The sequence below is a fragment of the Dipodomys ordii genome, unplaced genomic scaffold (genome assembly GCF_000151885.1).
Source record: "Dipodomys ordii isolate 6190 unplaced genomic scaffold, Dord_2.0 Scaffold27, whole genome shotgun sequence".
Taxonomy (NCBI): domain Eukaryota; kingdom Metazoa; phylum Chordata; class Mammalia; order Rodentia; family Heteromyidae; genus Dipodomys; species Dipodomys ordii.
The window spans coordinates 769,637-785,552 of NW_012267243.1; the positions used below are offsets into that span (position 1 = coordinate 769,637).

The window sequence follows — 15,916 nt, forward strand, 5'->3', positions numbered from 1 at the left end:
GTAACCCCTCTGTACAGTATTTTTACAATAAAACATATTAAAAATAATCCCTAGTTTCTAATCCAATAGAAAGACGAAAGAACTTGAAGAACTAAAGCAAATTAAAATGAATTTCTGCAGTCCAAAAATTCATATCCTTAAAAATATTCACAAACCATAGTGTAATAAGACCTTTACTGAAAAAATAGATCAATGGAATGTCAGTCAATGTTAGCATGTGTTTTTAGCATGTGCAAAGCCCTGGGCCTGATGCCTAGAATACACACTCATACAACATGTGTGTGTGTGCTATGCATCATTTTCACCATTTCAAGTATGTTAAGGGAAATAAGACCTGGTCATTGGCATCTGGGGAGCTCTTATCTGACAGATAAATCAAAATCATTTTTGTCTCCACAATTTCAAAGGCTACTATACAATACCTTGCTACAGTGCTCCTCAGCCCTTTCACGGCTGCATGTATGTCTGACAGTTGCTAAAACACACATTAAAAAATACATTGAGTTCTTTCAAATGGCTTTCAGAAGAACTTTCCCTGCTAGATCTCAGACAGCTGGTTTAATTATAGACTATACAACAGCAACAACAACAACAACAACAACAACAACTATAACTATTTGATATGTAGAATGACAAATGGTCCCTCAGAAGGTAACTTCTGTGGCCTAAAACTTAATCTCCATGAATATGAATATGAAGTCCTTTGGCCTCCTTTTCCTTCACTCCAAATCTAGAAATCCTGTCACCTCTACTTCATATATTTTCCTGTACTTCTTCTTTGTATACATAGACTTTTTCACAGAAGCGTCTTTAATGTATCACCATAACCTTTTGAGTCTTTGACTGAATCTTCATCCATCAGATCAGATCATAGGGTCATGTACATCTGAGCTCCATTAACCATATATTGTCCCATGAATCAGGACCTGACCATTCTTGAGTTGGGCTTGTTTGTGCATAAATTATTAATATTGTTTCTTTCTCACCAACCTAAGGACAAACGTTGGATTTTTAAGGGCGTTTAGAGCAGCTATCTCTTTACTGTGTCACATGAGTCCTGGTATTTGAATCCATTTAGGCAGTGTCACAAATGTGAGCACAATCTTTGGTGAGCCCTTACAAAGGTCCCTGATTTCAAAGTATTTACAAATCAAACTGCTAAGTGTAACATTTACCTTTGAATTTTACAAGTGCTGTGGCTCTGCTATAGTAGCACAGAGTGACAGAACCAGAAACCACCTAAAGGAACTCTGTGGAAGATGACTTCACTTCAGACCCTAAAACTTCATCCGAGTGATCTACGTTCTATAGACCTAGTGAATTTGACCCAGAATACTGTGGCATTTTCTTCCTTTGATGTTATTTAATGTTAATGTGTTAATTCTCTTCATCTTTGATCCTGGCACACTCTTTACCCTACTTCAAAACATATACTGCCATACTCGCATGATTAGCAGGACATATGAGAAAGATCACTACTATCCGTGCCATTAAAAATGTAACAGAGAATATTATAATTAGGTCATGGGGAAACATTTACTTCTTTCTCTCTGAGGAGATGATTATTCAATTTTGTGTCTTCTTCTTGCCACATATTCCAGGGTTTTCTTTGCTGTTTATTTTTGTACCATGACCTATTCCACTACATCTCCAACCACAGACCAGATACCCCTCCTTGTTCACACATCAACACCACCAATCTTCATGTATGCATAACTAAACTCTGAGTTTAAGCCTGCCAAAAATTTAACTGCTTCCAGACCTACATCTGCTGTTCTAAGAATACAATATTATTTCAAAAAAACCAACTGACTATAATACTATCTATATATGCACAGTATAACACTTAACCAATATATTTCTAGATTTATTCCACATCTCAGATCTGTGTTCTCTATAGTATCTTCAAAATTAGAGATTTGCTTAGACCCCTATTCCTCATTTTTATTCCTAGATTAAATGTTTCCCTCAATTCAGAGGGCAACTACTTTCTACCTTGTGAAACACAGTTGTATGATATAGACCTCACAAATATCTCAAAAAATGAGGTCAAAACTCTACTGCAGGTTGGCTCAATGTAACAAAGAGATGTACAAGACACTATGTTTTAAACAAACTTTACGGGGGTGGGGGAATTGGGGAGGTGGGGAGGGAAGGGATGGTAGAGGAAAAACAAAGGAGGGGGTAACAATGTTGGATAGGAAATGTACTCATCACCTTAATCAAGTAACCGTAACCCCTCTGTACAGTATTTTTACAATAAAAAATTAAAAACATCTACTGCAAAACATTAAGGGAATAATAATACTGTAGCTCCTCATTTTAAAAGAAGAAGGCTGTTTGTACTTAACGTTGAGGCTTTGGCTGGTAGCAAGGCAGTTCTTGTTTTTAAGGGAAGTTGATAATGACCAGGCCCTAGCTACTCTCTTTATCAGGTTCCCATTCAGGACCTCTGTATCCACCCTAGCTCTCTGCCACCAGATACCATGCCTGGGCAGTTTCTTCTAGACCTAGGAATTTATTCAAATTAGCCAATCCCCAGGGGTCTACCTAGACACCTCCCCTAACTTGCCCCGCCCAAACAGCTCCCTGCAGCTCAGGCTACCACCCTCCTCCACCCACTTACTTTAGTGGCCCTGCCTGGCAGCCTGCTTACCTTTCTAATGTGGGTAAGTAGCACTTGTGCTTTTTGACTATAAAGGTAACAAAATCCATAGATACCTTCTAATACTCACTGAAAGAATTCTTGGATTCCTGCAGCAAGGAGAGAAGAAAGCTAGTCTCATGAATTTATTCTTGAATAGTGTTTAGAATTTTTGTTTTATAACTATCTTTTGTTAATTTTGACATCAGATTTTAAGTATATCAAAAAGTTCTTTTTAATTAGTGTACTTTAATAGCACATGAGGTTTCATTGATAGTTCATAGGGTTCTAAGTACATTGTACTTTGCTCAAGTTCTAAAATGTTTTTTTTAATGAACCCCAAGATAGGGACACAACTTGTTTTTTCTTTCTTGCTATAGTTTTTAATATATCTAAAATGTACTATGTGATTTTTTTTGTTTCTCTTGTATGTTCTGCCCCCATGATACAACCCACATTTTCACTGTATTTGATATCTGTGCCCAGCATCTTGTATATACATTTTTCTATCTTGGGGAGGGGAAGAGAAATAACAAAATGCTGAAACAAGGATACAGGATGACCCATTGTAACAATAAGATGTACAAGACACTATGTTGAAAATTAACTTTACAACTTGCGGGGGAGGGGGGAGATAAGGGTAGGAAAGGGGGAGGGGGAACTTGGGAGGATGGGGAGGGGGGAGATGGGGAGGTAGGGAGGGAAGGAATGGTAGGGGAAAAACAAAGGAGGAAGTGACAATGCTCCATAGGAAATGTACTCATCACCTTACTCCTGCAACTGTAACCCCTCTGTACACAATTTTTACAATAAAAACATTTAAAAATTAAAAATTAAAATGTTTTTACCAGTAATTTTTGTGAATTTACACTCAGAAAGTGGGGTCTTTCTGTTTGATAGAATTGTGAAATTTGACATACATATATAGAATTGCACAATGGCCTTTGACAAAGAAAAATTGCAACTTCTCAAACAGCCCCTAGTGCTGTGTCTGGCTTTCTTTCTGTTTCATGCCTCCCCTACCACCCACACCCACACCCCACTCTGCCTCCTTTTACATCTTTACACCCTTCTGGGTCAGTCAGGTTTCTTTTCATAGTGTTCCATGCAAATGGAATTGTCCAATCTGCAACCACTGGACACTGGCGCTCTCGACTCTGAAGTATATGTCTATCTACATCTACATATTCTTTTCATGGAATAATGGAGTCATAATCAAACATCTTTACTGAAAAATGACATCTTAAATGATTTTAAATTCTGATCTGGTAGGAACACGTATTTATAAACTTTTTACATGGAGATTAATTATTTCTCCTCTTTGGGTCCAGAGTAAGGGAATGCTTAGAAGCAGTCAGATTTGCTTGTCTATTGTGTACTTTTCTTGCATTCCAATTGCTAAGATGCCAATCAATCCCTTAACATTCCTACTATGGGAAATGGGCTTTTCTTTTTCCTTCTTTTTTTAATCTGTCTTATTCTAACAAGCATGTAGTATTTTTCCATATGACTTTATGTTGTATTTTCCTAATGACTAATAATGTACTGTCACAGTCACTTAAAGTTGCTACATGTTTCTACCCAGAGAAGAGTAAATGAAGAGTATACAATTGTAACTGAGAAAATAAAAATAAACTTTTCAGAAATGGATCTGTCATTTAAGAGATGGAGAGTAAAAATGCTAAGAGAGATCACCCTTGCTCTGAGTTCAAACGCTAGTACTGGTACACATGTACACACACACACATGCACAAACATACACACACACACACACACACACACACACACACACACACACCTTTCTTTGTGAGGACAGAATAACAAAATTATCCAATTATTTTTAAATAAATGTGGTTTAAGTACTTTTGTGGTCAAATTTGCTCACTTTTGCATGACACCTTACTAAAATCTGAATAAAGAGAATGCAGCTTGCCCATCTTGTATGTATAAAAGATGCTGTGTTTGATCACTGACAGAATGGAATCATAATATGAACTAAATTTTTAAAAAATACAGATAATTTAGGGTTAGTTTTTCTTTGCACTATGAGGTATTTGCTTCTCCATGTAACCAGTAGTGCTGGTGAATATTTCTTCCTTTTCTTTTTTTTTTATCCTAGGTCTTTAATATCAGAAAAGATTGAATAAAAGTTTTAGGAAGAGCGGGAACATATATTCACCGGGCCTTGTAACTGTGACTGAGACAGTCCAGGGGAAGACAGGAGTCTGGAATGCAGCCCTGGTACCTGAGCATCAGGATCCTCCTGCTCTCCTTCCTGCTATACTGGCCAGCCTCGGGTGAGTGAGGAGGAATCAGCTACTTTTTGTCCACACGGGAGCCTCTCTCAGAAGTATTTCTGTTCTTCAGAATTCCCCGAAGTCTCACTATTTCCTGAGCTGGAGGTCACAGGCTTTATCTCTCTCGTCTATCTATTCCCTGGTTCTCTTTCTCTTCCCTCTCCTCTCTTTTTTTTCTTTTTGAGGATGAAATACTTCAAATATCCAGTGATGACCATTTTTGCAGGTAGATTGATTTATTCATCTTGACAATTCCAGATCTGAAAATGATGACCTTTATGTTTAGAATTACAACATTTTAAAGCCGCCCTCCAACTGCCATAAAATTCAACTTAGTCCTTTCACAGATGAAAAAACTAAGACCTGAGAAACACAGTGAAGAACAGGAAACACAAAAATCCCTGCCTGCATTATATTAAATCATGCAGGGTAAGATGTCAAAGTATTAATTTTATTATTAATTGTTTAATTACCATGAGATATAATCTGCCTAGAGTATTATAAGTACTCAATAAACAGTAGATATTGTCATATTGCTATCTTATAGACAGTCCTTTATTCCAAATTTTCTTCTAACATTCAATTTTCAAGTATTTTTAAATCATATTGTTAGTGTCATTTTTTATTATCCTTATGTAATTGTACATAGGAATTGCCATTTAGCAAAGCAATTTATTAATACAACATACCTTGATCAATGTTACCTCTTTCAACATTCTCATACATTTCCTTACCCACCTACCACTTCCCTCACTTTTCTTAATTTTGTAGGACATACATTGGATTCTTCACTCCATTTTCCCCCTCTTGTCTTCTTCATTCATCTACTCTTTTCTCCTTACCCTACCCCATTCCTTTCAATTACTCACTTTCTGATATTTCATTTTTCTGAACTTTGTTTTTCTTAGGAATTGCACTACTTGAAGTCTCCCTCGAATCTATCCTATTTCAGTTAGTACATTTGTGTTCACTTGTATACCACCCAACATATACAAAGCTAGCTTATAAGCTAATTCTAGCTTCCATCTGTAAGGGAAAACATACATCCTTTTTTCTCTCTGCACCTGACTCACTGAGCTCAGTATAACTTTTTCCAGATCTTTACATTTCTTTACAAATGGACCACAGTATCATTCTTTTCCATGGATGAGTAAAATTCCATTGTGTATATACACCACATTTTTTGATCCATTCATCCATTGAAGGGCATCGGGGCTGATTCCATATGTTGGCTATGGTGGATAGTGCTGCAGTAAACATGGTTGTGCTAGTTTGTGATCTGTTGGATTAAGGCCCAGGAGTGAATCGTATGGTAGCTCTATGTTTAATTTTTTAAGGAACTTCCACATTGCTTTCCACAGTGGTTGAACAAGCTTATGCCCCTAAACAGTGTATAGGGTCACCTGTTTTTGTTTGTTTCCCTGATAATGGCCATTTTTAACTGAGGTGAAGTGGAATCTTGATATTGTTTTGATTTTCATTCTCTTTATGGGCAGATATGTTGCATTTCTTCAAGTGTCTGTTGGACATTTTCACTTCTCTGAGGACATTTTCACTTCTTCTCAGAAGATCCTTTAGCTCATTAGCCCATTTATTAATTGGATTGTTGAGTTTTTGAGGATTTAATTTTTAAGGTTCTCTGTGTATTCTGGATATTAGGCCATTGTCTGATTTAATGTGGAAAACACCTTCTCTCTTTCTGGAAGCAGTCTTCTTAACTTATGGACTATGTCCTTGTATGTGCAGAAATTGAAGAAATCTTAAGGAAATGGAAAGAATTGCCTGGCAATGCTGCCCAAAGCAATCTTTAAATTCAATGCAATACCTATCAAAATCCCATCATGATTCTTTAATAATATGGAGAAAGCAATCCAAAAATTCATATGGAACAACAAAAGACCCCAAATAGCAAATATAATGATTAGCAGGCAGAATGGTGTTGGAGGAATAACAATACCAAACTTTATTATCTTTAAGTAGTTGTCCAAAGGAACTATTCTGTACCTCAGTTTAGGATTACAATGCATCTTGTTTGATGTCACTCCTTCATCCACCTTCTTCAACCCCACATTGATGATTTTTAAACAATTATGCATTAAACGATATATTCAGTGACTTTTTATGGGATTAATCTTGCACTATATCCTATGCATCTGTCTAAATCTGAGCCCAGGTAACAGCCTGTGCCATATGGTGCTCCATGACAGAATAACACGTTGCACTCAGGGCTCTGGGACCCCAAGATCTTCCCGTGGCTTCAGTTCTTTTACTTTTCTCTTTTTATTTTATTGTCTTTGTACTTCCATATTAAAACATAAAAGATTTGGAACACATGCAATTCCATAATTCTGGTATTCCAGACTGAATTAGAATCTGAATTTTCTCTGAAAAAAATAACTAAAGCAAAAAAGGCTGGAGAGAAGATTTAAGTGCTAGAATTCTTACCAAGCACCCAGAACTGCCAAAAGAGATGTTAGAGCTGATACAATGAGCCATTTCCAGCATAGGAATTGTTCCTCATAAGAAGAGATGTGCATCCCAGACAACATATGTAAACATAAGTGCTTCATTTAAATGGAAAATACCAATGCAAGAGTGAAAAATGAGCATTTTTTTTGTAAATTATGGGGCCTGCACTCTGGGCTTGGACACTGTCCCCTCAGCTCTTTAGCTCAAGGCTAGCTCTGTACCACTTTAGCCACAGTGCAGTTTTTGCCTTTTTCTGCTTATGTGGTACTGACGAATCAAACCCAGGGCTTCATGCATGCAAGGCAAGCAATCTACCACAGAGCCACCTTCCCAGCCCGCTATGAGCATTCTTAACAGAGAAAATCTCAAGCAAATATCCCAAGAAATAACAGGAGAGGATCAATCTCTTTTCATTTTTTCGAGGCAAAATTCAGTGGTTTTCTTTAGGTTTTCAAAGGCTGAGTATCAATTTTCCAAAACAATTACTTTATGTTTTGGGTATTATGCCTTTTCAAATCTTGAAATATTTATCTATATGTAAGAAATATCTTTAGACAGAACTTTATGTTTTCCCTGAGCCTTTTCTTAAAGATGAAATATCTTCCATATTTCTCTGTACCTTCAGTTTTCCTCTGACTCACCATATGAAGTCACGTGTGGCATTTTGCACTTGTAGCCTCGTATCAGTCCACACAAAGTTTGGGGTCTTGAAACATTTTGAATTTCAGATATTCAGATTAGGGATGCGAAATCTGCATTTCCTATTTTATAACTGAGTTCTGATATAGTCTTTTGTATATTTGTAAAATACCTACTTTATTTATTTTTATTTTTTTACATTCTTTCTTTACACTGAGAAAGTACTATGACATTCAGTTTTTTCTTAGCATGAAACATTATTTTTAGTGCATTCATACTTTACTGTGGTTTAAATCAAAGAAACATTTGGTGAATTATATCCCAACTCTTACATAATGCTTTTCTAAGTACAGATAACAGGACAAGATAGTCAATCACTCACAGACTTAATTTTCTTATCTGTAAACTGAAGAAATGAAGACAATATTCCACAAAATATAGAACTGTTAAGAGACTTAAAGTGATTTATATGAACTTGATTTTCAACTTTGTCTAGATGACTTGACTGGTATACATTTGTTATATCTGTTGCTATTAACTCCTATGCAAAAATGTATTTGGGCATTCTTGTTTTAGAACTTCTCATTCACTGACCACAACCCTTTGTGAAAATAAACCTATTCTACTTCCTCACTCCTCAGACAGTCAAAATCAGGCCTGTTACACACTCAGCAATGACCCTGTCCTTTGCTTAATCACTTACAGGACAATTTGATGTGAGAGGACCACAATTACCAGTCATTGCCTTGGTTGGAGAAAAGGCTTTTCTGCCTTGCTACCTTAGCTCATCCATGGATGCTAGCAACATGAACATAACATGGTATCGTATTGGCCGGGCAGGCTTTGTGTATGCTCTTAGGAATGGTGAGGATTACACAGAGGGGCAGGCACCGGAGTACCGCAAGAGGACAGAGTTGCTGGTGGAGAATATCACCAATGGACACGTGCTTCTGAAGATCAATTCCATCCATCCTTCAGATGGAGGGATTTACACATGCTACTTTGTAAGCTCCACATACTTTGCAGGAGCCAGGGTTACACTGCTTATTAAAAGTAAGTCTGAGAAATGAATATTTTCTTTTTCTTTTAATTTAATTTTATTGTCAAGGTGATGTACAGAGGGGTTATAGTTACATTTGTAAGAGTACATTTCTTGTCAAACACTGTTACCTCCTCCCTTGTTTTTCTCCCGCTTTCCCTCCCCCTGAAATGAATACTTTCTGGAAAATTAATACTGTGTTTGTTTCCAGTTAGTATACTTATACTCAGTGTGAATGGACAAAGGTAGCTGAAGTCTACATAACACTAAGATGAAATGCCAGAATACCATTCGTTTGATCAAATCATTCAAATTTTTTCTTGTGTTAACTGAAATATATTCATCTCTCTTCTCTTTCTTTAAAATGATTGTTTAGGGTCATTACCAAAGAATCTGTCCCAATACTACAGAGTGCCAGAAATACAGCCCAGTCTACTAATGCCATTCTCATTCCCAAGTGTGAGCTAGACAGGGACAGGAACAGTCTGACTAGCTCACTCTCAATTCTAACTTTCTGCATATTAGTGTACTTTTCCAGTGACATTACACCGTCTCCCCTTTATGACATTTATTTTATTCACATAGCTGCACAGATTTGCACTTGAACACACTTGTGCATAGACATTTCCCACAGCGGGGCAGGGTGGCAGGGTGGTCTGTCCTGATGGATAAAAGGTAGGATTGTCTCAACCATAAACTTAGCTGAATCAGCTGCTCTCTATAAATATCATAAGGCAATATTCTACATTCATAGAAGAGTTTCTGTATGTTCCTCCTTAAATGCCACTTAGATGAAACCAACCCAGTCCATTACTAGTACAAATAATGACTAAAAGTCAGGAGATGCTTCTTCCTGTTCCTTATGATGTGGGGACGATCATCTATGCCTCTCTCTCATTGGCAACTAGTACGGAGACTAGTCCTCATCCATCACAGACACTCTGCATAGACCCTGGATGTCCTTAGTACCACATTTACCCAGTAAGTGGTCAGCACTGACAAGATCCTTTCAAATACTCTAGTCTGCTGAAAAGTAAATTGCTGGTAAATTTTAAACAACTCTGATAATTACTACCAACTAGATTTTTTGTTTTATATCTTAAATCTTGTAAATCATTTGATATCATTTATAAATATAGATTTATTGTCATTATTAAGATGTTGTACAGAGAGGTTACCATTTCATGATTCAGGTCAATTAGAAGTTTTATAAATGACCCAACAGATCTCAGCAGAGTCTAGGAGAGGAAGGTTTCCTCCCTGGCTGGTTTATTGGACCCCAGGTGGTATCCCCAGAGCAGATCTACCTGGACCTGTGGCTCATGCTCAGTGATAATTGGAACCTCACCACAGAAGGAACCTTACTTCATTTGTGTCCGTCTTAGAATGCAGCTTCTTAGATTGAGTCTTGATCTTGTCTATCAGGAGATCTCAAATTTCTGTGGTTTTCTAGCTGTGTGGGTTCCGATAACATTCTATAACCTTCTTTCCCCCTCCTGCGGGAGATTCCAGTGGAGATGCATTCTCTGAGAAAACTCAGTGAAAGCTTGAAACTCCCTGAATTTTTTTCCCTAGTTAGGGAGAAACAAGGCAGCCTGTCAATTAGGTTGATTTTCTTTAGTTCTTAAGGTCATTTTCTCCTTCATTTATCTTACCCTTGTTCCTATTCCATAACAATCCCACAGAAATATTCAAGTATCCAATGCTCTACATGCATTTTAGCTAAAAAATACAATATGTCTTGCTCTACACTGAACTGCAAATTGCTGTGCATTAATTACAGTCAATTGTTATCTCAGGCCAGCTAAAGAAGAGCACAGTACAAGTGGTTTTTCTTTCTTGTATTTATAAGGTGATTTTTTTGTTGCATTGTGTGTCGCTCCCCCGTGGTATAACCCCTGTTTTCACTGCATTTGATGTTGGTATAATTTGGGGAGGGGAAGGGAAAAAACAAATTGTTTAAATAGGGATACAGGTGGACCCATTGCAACAATGAGAAGTACAAGATGCTATGTCGAAAAATGAACTTTACAACTTTGGCAGGGGCGGGGGGTGGGGGGGGGAGGGGGTGCGCGGGGAGGGGGGGTTGAGGGGCGTGTAGTCATGGAGATAGGAGGGCAGGGATGGGAAGGGAAAAACAAGGAGGAGGCAACAATGCTTGATAGGAAATGTACTCATTACCTTGCTCATGTAGTTGTAACCCCTCTGTATGGTATTTTCAGAATAAAAAACTTATTAAAAAAGAAAGCAGTTGTTGGACCTGGTGATTTTTCTATATCCTTCATAATTAATGCCTCTTTTACACTTAAAAAATCATCTTTACGTAGTTGTACAATGGAGTTGCCATTCAAAAAGCATTTTATAAGCCAGGCGCTGGTGGTTTAAGCCTATAATCCTAGCTATTTAGGAAGCTGAGATCTGAGGATCATAGTCAAAACTAGCCTGGATAGGAATGTCAGTGAGATTCTTTTTTTTTTTCTGTTTCTATTCTTTTTTAAAAAACAAGTTTTTTATTGTGAAAATACTGTACAGAGTTATATACAGGGGTTATAATCACATGATCAAGGTAATGAGTACATTTCTTATCAAGCATTGTTGCCTCCTCCTTTTTTTCCTTACCATCCCTTCCCTCCCATCTTCACAACTACACACTCGCCCCTCTCCCCCCAGCCTAAATGGTAAAGTTCGTTTTTCGACATAGCATCTTGTACATATTATTGTTGCAATGGGTCCACCTGTATCCCTATTTACACAATTTGTTTTTTTCTCTTACCCTCCCCAAATTATACCAACATCAAATACAGTGAAAACAGGAGTTATACTGTGGGAAAGGGACATACAAAGCAACAAAAAAAATCACATGGTACCTTATAAATATGTTAGAAATGGTAGCAAAAAAGAAAAAACCATTTGTGTCCTTATCTTGGGGTTCATTTTGCTTAACATCATCTTATCTAACCTTTTCTGCTTGTCTCAGATACTGGTTATTGCAAATAAAGGAAACCATGGGACCTATGTTTCTTTGCACCTGACTTACTTCATTTATTATATAATTTTTTCCATATCTTTCCATTTCCTAACAAATGGGGCAATGTCATTCTTTCTGATGGAGGCATAGTTATTTCTAATAAAACACCAGAAAACCAAAAGTGGTGCTGTGACTCAAGTGGAAAAAAATTAAATTTAATTTCAAAAAAGAATTTTATAGGGGCTAGGAAGTTTGCTTAGTGGTAGAGCACTTGCCTTGCATACATGAGGCCCTGGGTTTAATTCCTCAGTACCACATAAGCAGAAAAAAGCCAGAAGTGCTATGGCTTAAGTGGTAGGGTGCTAGCCTTGAGTTGAAGAGCTGTGGGACCGGCACCCTGCCTAGAGTTCAGCCACCATGACTGACAAAAAAAAAGCATTTTATGAATTCAATGTGTCTTTTTCAATGTCACTCCTTTGAGTATTCTCACCTCTCATACCCAAACTCCCTCCTCACTCACTTTTCTTAATTTTATAGGCTATGCATTAAATTTTTGACTGCATTCCTCCTCCCCTTTCCTCTTCTACAGTTTTGAAGATGACACACTGCTGTTCCATGCTTAAGTCCTTGACAAAATGGAAATAAAATGGGTCAGAAGGCTTGGCTTTCTTGGAGGAGTACAAACCAGGAAGGCTAGGGCCAGGGAGGTAGAGTCTCTGCTTATCTGTTAATGTCTATGTGGGAGAGTCAGGCAAGAATCAGTAGCAGCAGCCAAACCTTCTAATATCAGGCTGGGTCTCACGAGAAATAATTCGTGTTTTTCAGATGCCTTAGACTTGAGCCTCAGTTCCTGGAGAATGAGACTGGCTATGTTTATGATTTTCCTTGATATCTTCTTGATGACCACCTGTATTTTCTATGCTTGCAGTAATCTAGCCAAAGGTAAGCAGGATGAGTGGGGTGGATTTCATTTGTATAGAGCTCATCCAATTCTCTTTACATACTAGTCAGGAATGGGATTAGGGATATTTCATATTTAAAATTAAGTAGAAAAATCCTGAAGAGGAAGAATTGTTCTCTCTGAACAATCTTAGTGTTGTGTTTAGTCTTCTTTGTTTTTCTCTTTGTTTTCTGGTATGGGGGTTTAAACCCAGCCTCATATATGGTCTACTTGTTTGTCTGGCAATCTGCCATTGAGTCATACTTCCCATCTGTCTTTTTCTGGTTATTTTGGAAATAGCCTCTTGTGGACCTGAGTCCAACCTGGATAGGAAGCATGATGTACCCTGATCTCAGCCTCCTTGGTAGCTAGGATTACAAGCATGAATCACTGGGGACCATCTACTTCTAGGCTTTTGTATTTACTTTCCCTTCTTCATGGAATCTACTTTTTCTTGGTCATTTCTAGATTATCTGTGCATCCCTCTGAGAACCAGATGAACCATTTATTTTTGCTCTGAATGCTGCCCCAGATCCCACAGCCAGGTACCTCTCACCATGACATTGCGTGGTGCTCTGTGCATGTGACTAGAAGAGGCATGCATCTTTCTTTGCTGCTTTTATCTGTGGCCTGCTCAGTGCCCAACTAGGATGAAGAGAATGACACACAAGTATCAGTTGAATAGAAGAATGATTCTTCTTTTTATTTTCTCTTTCTTTGTAGTTGCTGTTTATTTATTTATTTTTCCCAGATTTATAGGATAATTCAAAAATGAGATCTGCTTTCTCTTGGTCTATAGGTTGAATATCATATGGTACCTATTTTTCACAGAAACTCTCATGTCTTATAATTAATTTCTTCTAGTGACTTGATCTTATGGTATATTGATTGGCACTTCATACTTTTGCCAGCCTTTCCTGGAATGAAAAAAGGCCCAAGTGATGAGCTTTGGCCAGAAGCTGCCTAAACTACCTGCCCAGGGATAATTGATCAGAGTCTACCTGACTTTAGGAGAAAGAACTACAGTGAGAGATTCTAAGGATACCCATATGTAGTAAATTCCCATGGCCTTCCTAATAGAGAGCCATCTCTGTCTATTCCATCCTAGAGGGATGGAAATGACATGGTGTCTGTTCAATGGGGTACAGTGCCACCATTGAAACTCCATGCCCAACTGGAAGAAGTGTGCCATGTTTTCACAAAAAAAGAAGCTGTAATCAAGATAAGTGTGTCCTAAAGTTGTCAACATGATACTGTTAGAAGCTGAGAGGTTCTGGTGTGACCATTTCTTCTATCAATGAGGAAGCTGCTTAACAACTTGTGTCCCACTTCTTGCCTTTGACAGAGCTGTTTCATGCTCACAAAGTGTATGAGATATTCCTTAAGCAAAAGAAAAGAGCAATATCAAAAGCACTATTTCATAGCTTTTGATGCAGATTCTTTTACCTTAGACATCATAGTAAATTATATAGGTCTTTACCCAGATTCACGTATTACACCCTTTGGAAGATTACTGATGCTTTCTGCTTGGGAAAAAAACAAACACTTGACTTTGTTAATGAAATAAAAGCATTCCTTTAAAAATAGAATTTTAAGCTAAGCAAAATAATAATAAAAACAAAACAGTGTCAAAATCTATAGAAGGGTATGAAGTCTCATTAGCATGAGGGTCCTAGCATTAAGCTGTAATTGACAGGCTAATTCTTCATGCCCCACTGGAAAGAGAGAATGCATTCTCATTACAAGGTCTTCAGAACAGAAAATCACACCTTGACTGAAGCAGGTATTCAGTAGATTTTGATAAAAAAGTCACAAATATTTTCAGTGGACTGAGGAATGCCATAATAACAAACCCAAGCCTTGGTGGCAATCAGCTTCTGCAAAGCTGGTGGCATCCCTTGGGGACTCTAAGATTTCATTCATTGGGACCTAAACAGTAGCCACCTAGCAAAGTGTTAACTGGTACTCAACAAATCATATACACATTCTAAGATCAACTTCCTTGGAAACTCAGAAACAAATAATTTTTAACTCTTCTTTCTAGAGAAAAATCACAGAAAAACCTTGTAGAAACCTCATAGAATATATATATATATATATATATATATATATATATTCTCTATATATATTTTCTTATTCTTCACTGAAAACCTAGCCTATATCCTCACAAAACTCTCTCTGTCTCTGTCTCTGTTTCTCTGTCTGTCTCTGTCTCTCTGTCTCTGTCTCTGTCTCTCTCTTTCTCTCTCTCTCATTCTCTTTCCTCTTCCCTTCTTTCTTCCTCCTTCCCTGTGATTTGTTTTAGACCAAAAATAGTTTTGGCAAGGATGATATATAACCAGATTATCACCATTTACATGCCATATGCTATTTTTTAAAATGCCCTGTGCCTTTCCCAGTCAATCATCTAACTTGAATATGTCCCACCTGATTGTAACTTAGAATAAAGCTCAGATTTTTCAGGTAAATGTTCTATGCATAATGTGTGATAAGAATGACTTTATGTTTGGCATATAACCATCCTGAGGGTGTATTCCCCGATGATCTATATGAGATATGTAAAACAAAGTAAACATATGATTTGAATATAAGGACCTAGTATTAGACAAGAACCAAGTAAGTAAATAATAGAGATGGTTTACACTACACCAACCTAAATAAATGTTCAGCTACTCACAGCAAAGATGCACTGATCACCTTGTTCTGAAAACCTGTTTCTACATCAATCAGGACCACTTATCCTCTCTCCCAACCCCTCCAAATCCAAATCACAAGGTTCTACAGCACTAGCATTGTTGCAAAGGTGTCCTGTTATTTTTATTCTTTCCCTTCTCCTCTGGAAACACCAAGACTTCCAGGAGTATCACACCATTTTCAGCAGTGTAAACAAGAAACAGGTGCTGCTGTTTCTCCTTCAAAA

At 37.5% G+C, this 15,916-nt stretch overlaps 1 protein-coding gene across 1 annotated transcript in view; it reads left to right on the forward strand.

Moving 5' to 3' along the window:
• The first annotated feature begins 2,618 nt into the window (after nt 1-2,618).
• Nucleotides 2,619-15,916, forward strand: part of Trim58 (tripartite motif containing 58) — a 66,758-nt gene continuing 53,460 nt past the window's right edge. Inside the window, exons 1-4 of the mRNA XM_013015438.1 lie at nt 2,619-2,669; nt 4,764-4,941; nt 8,755-9,102; nt 12,882-12,998. Coding sequence (XP_012870892.1) covers nt 4,875-4,941; nt 8,755-9,102; nt 12,882-12,998 — 532 coding nt within the window. The 5' untranslated portion in view covers nt 2,619-2,669; nt 4,764-4,874. The remainder of the gene's footprint in view (nt 2,670-4,763; nt 4,942-8,754; nt 9,103-12,881; nt 12,999-15,916) is intronic.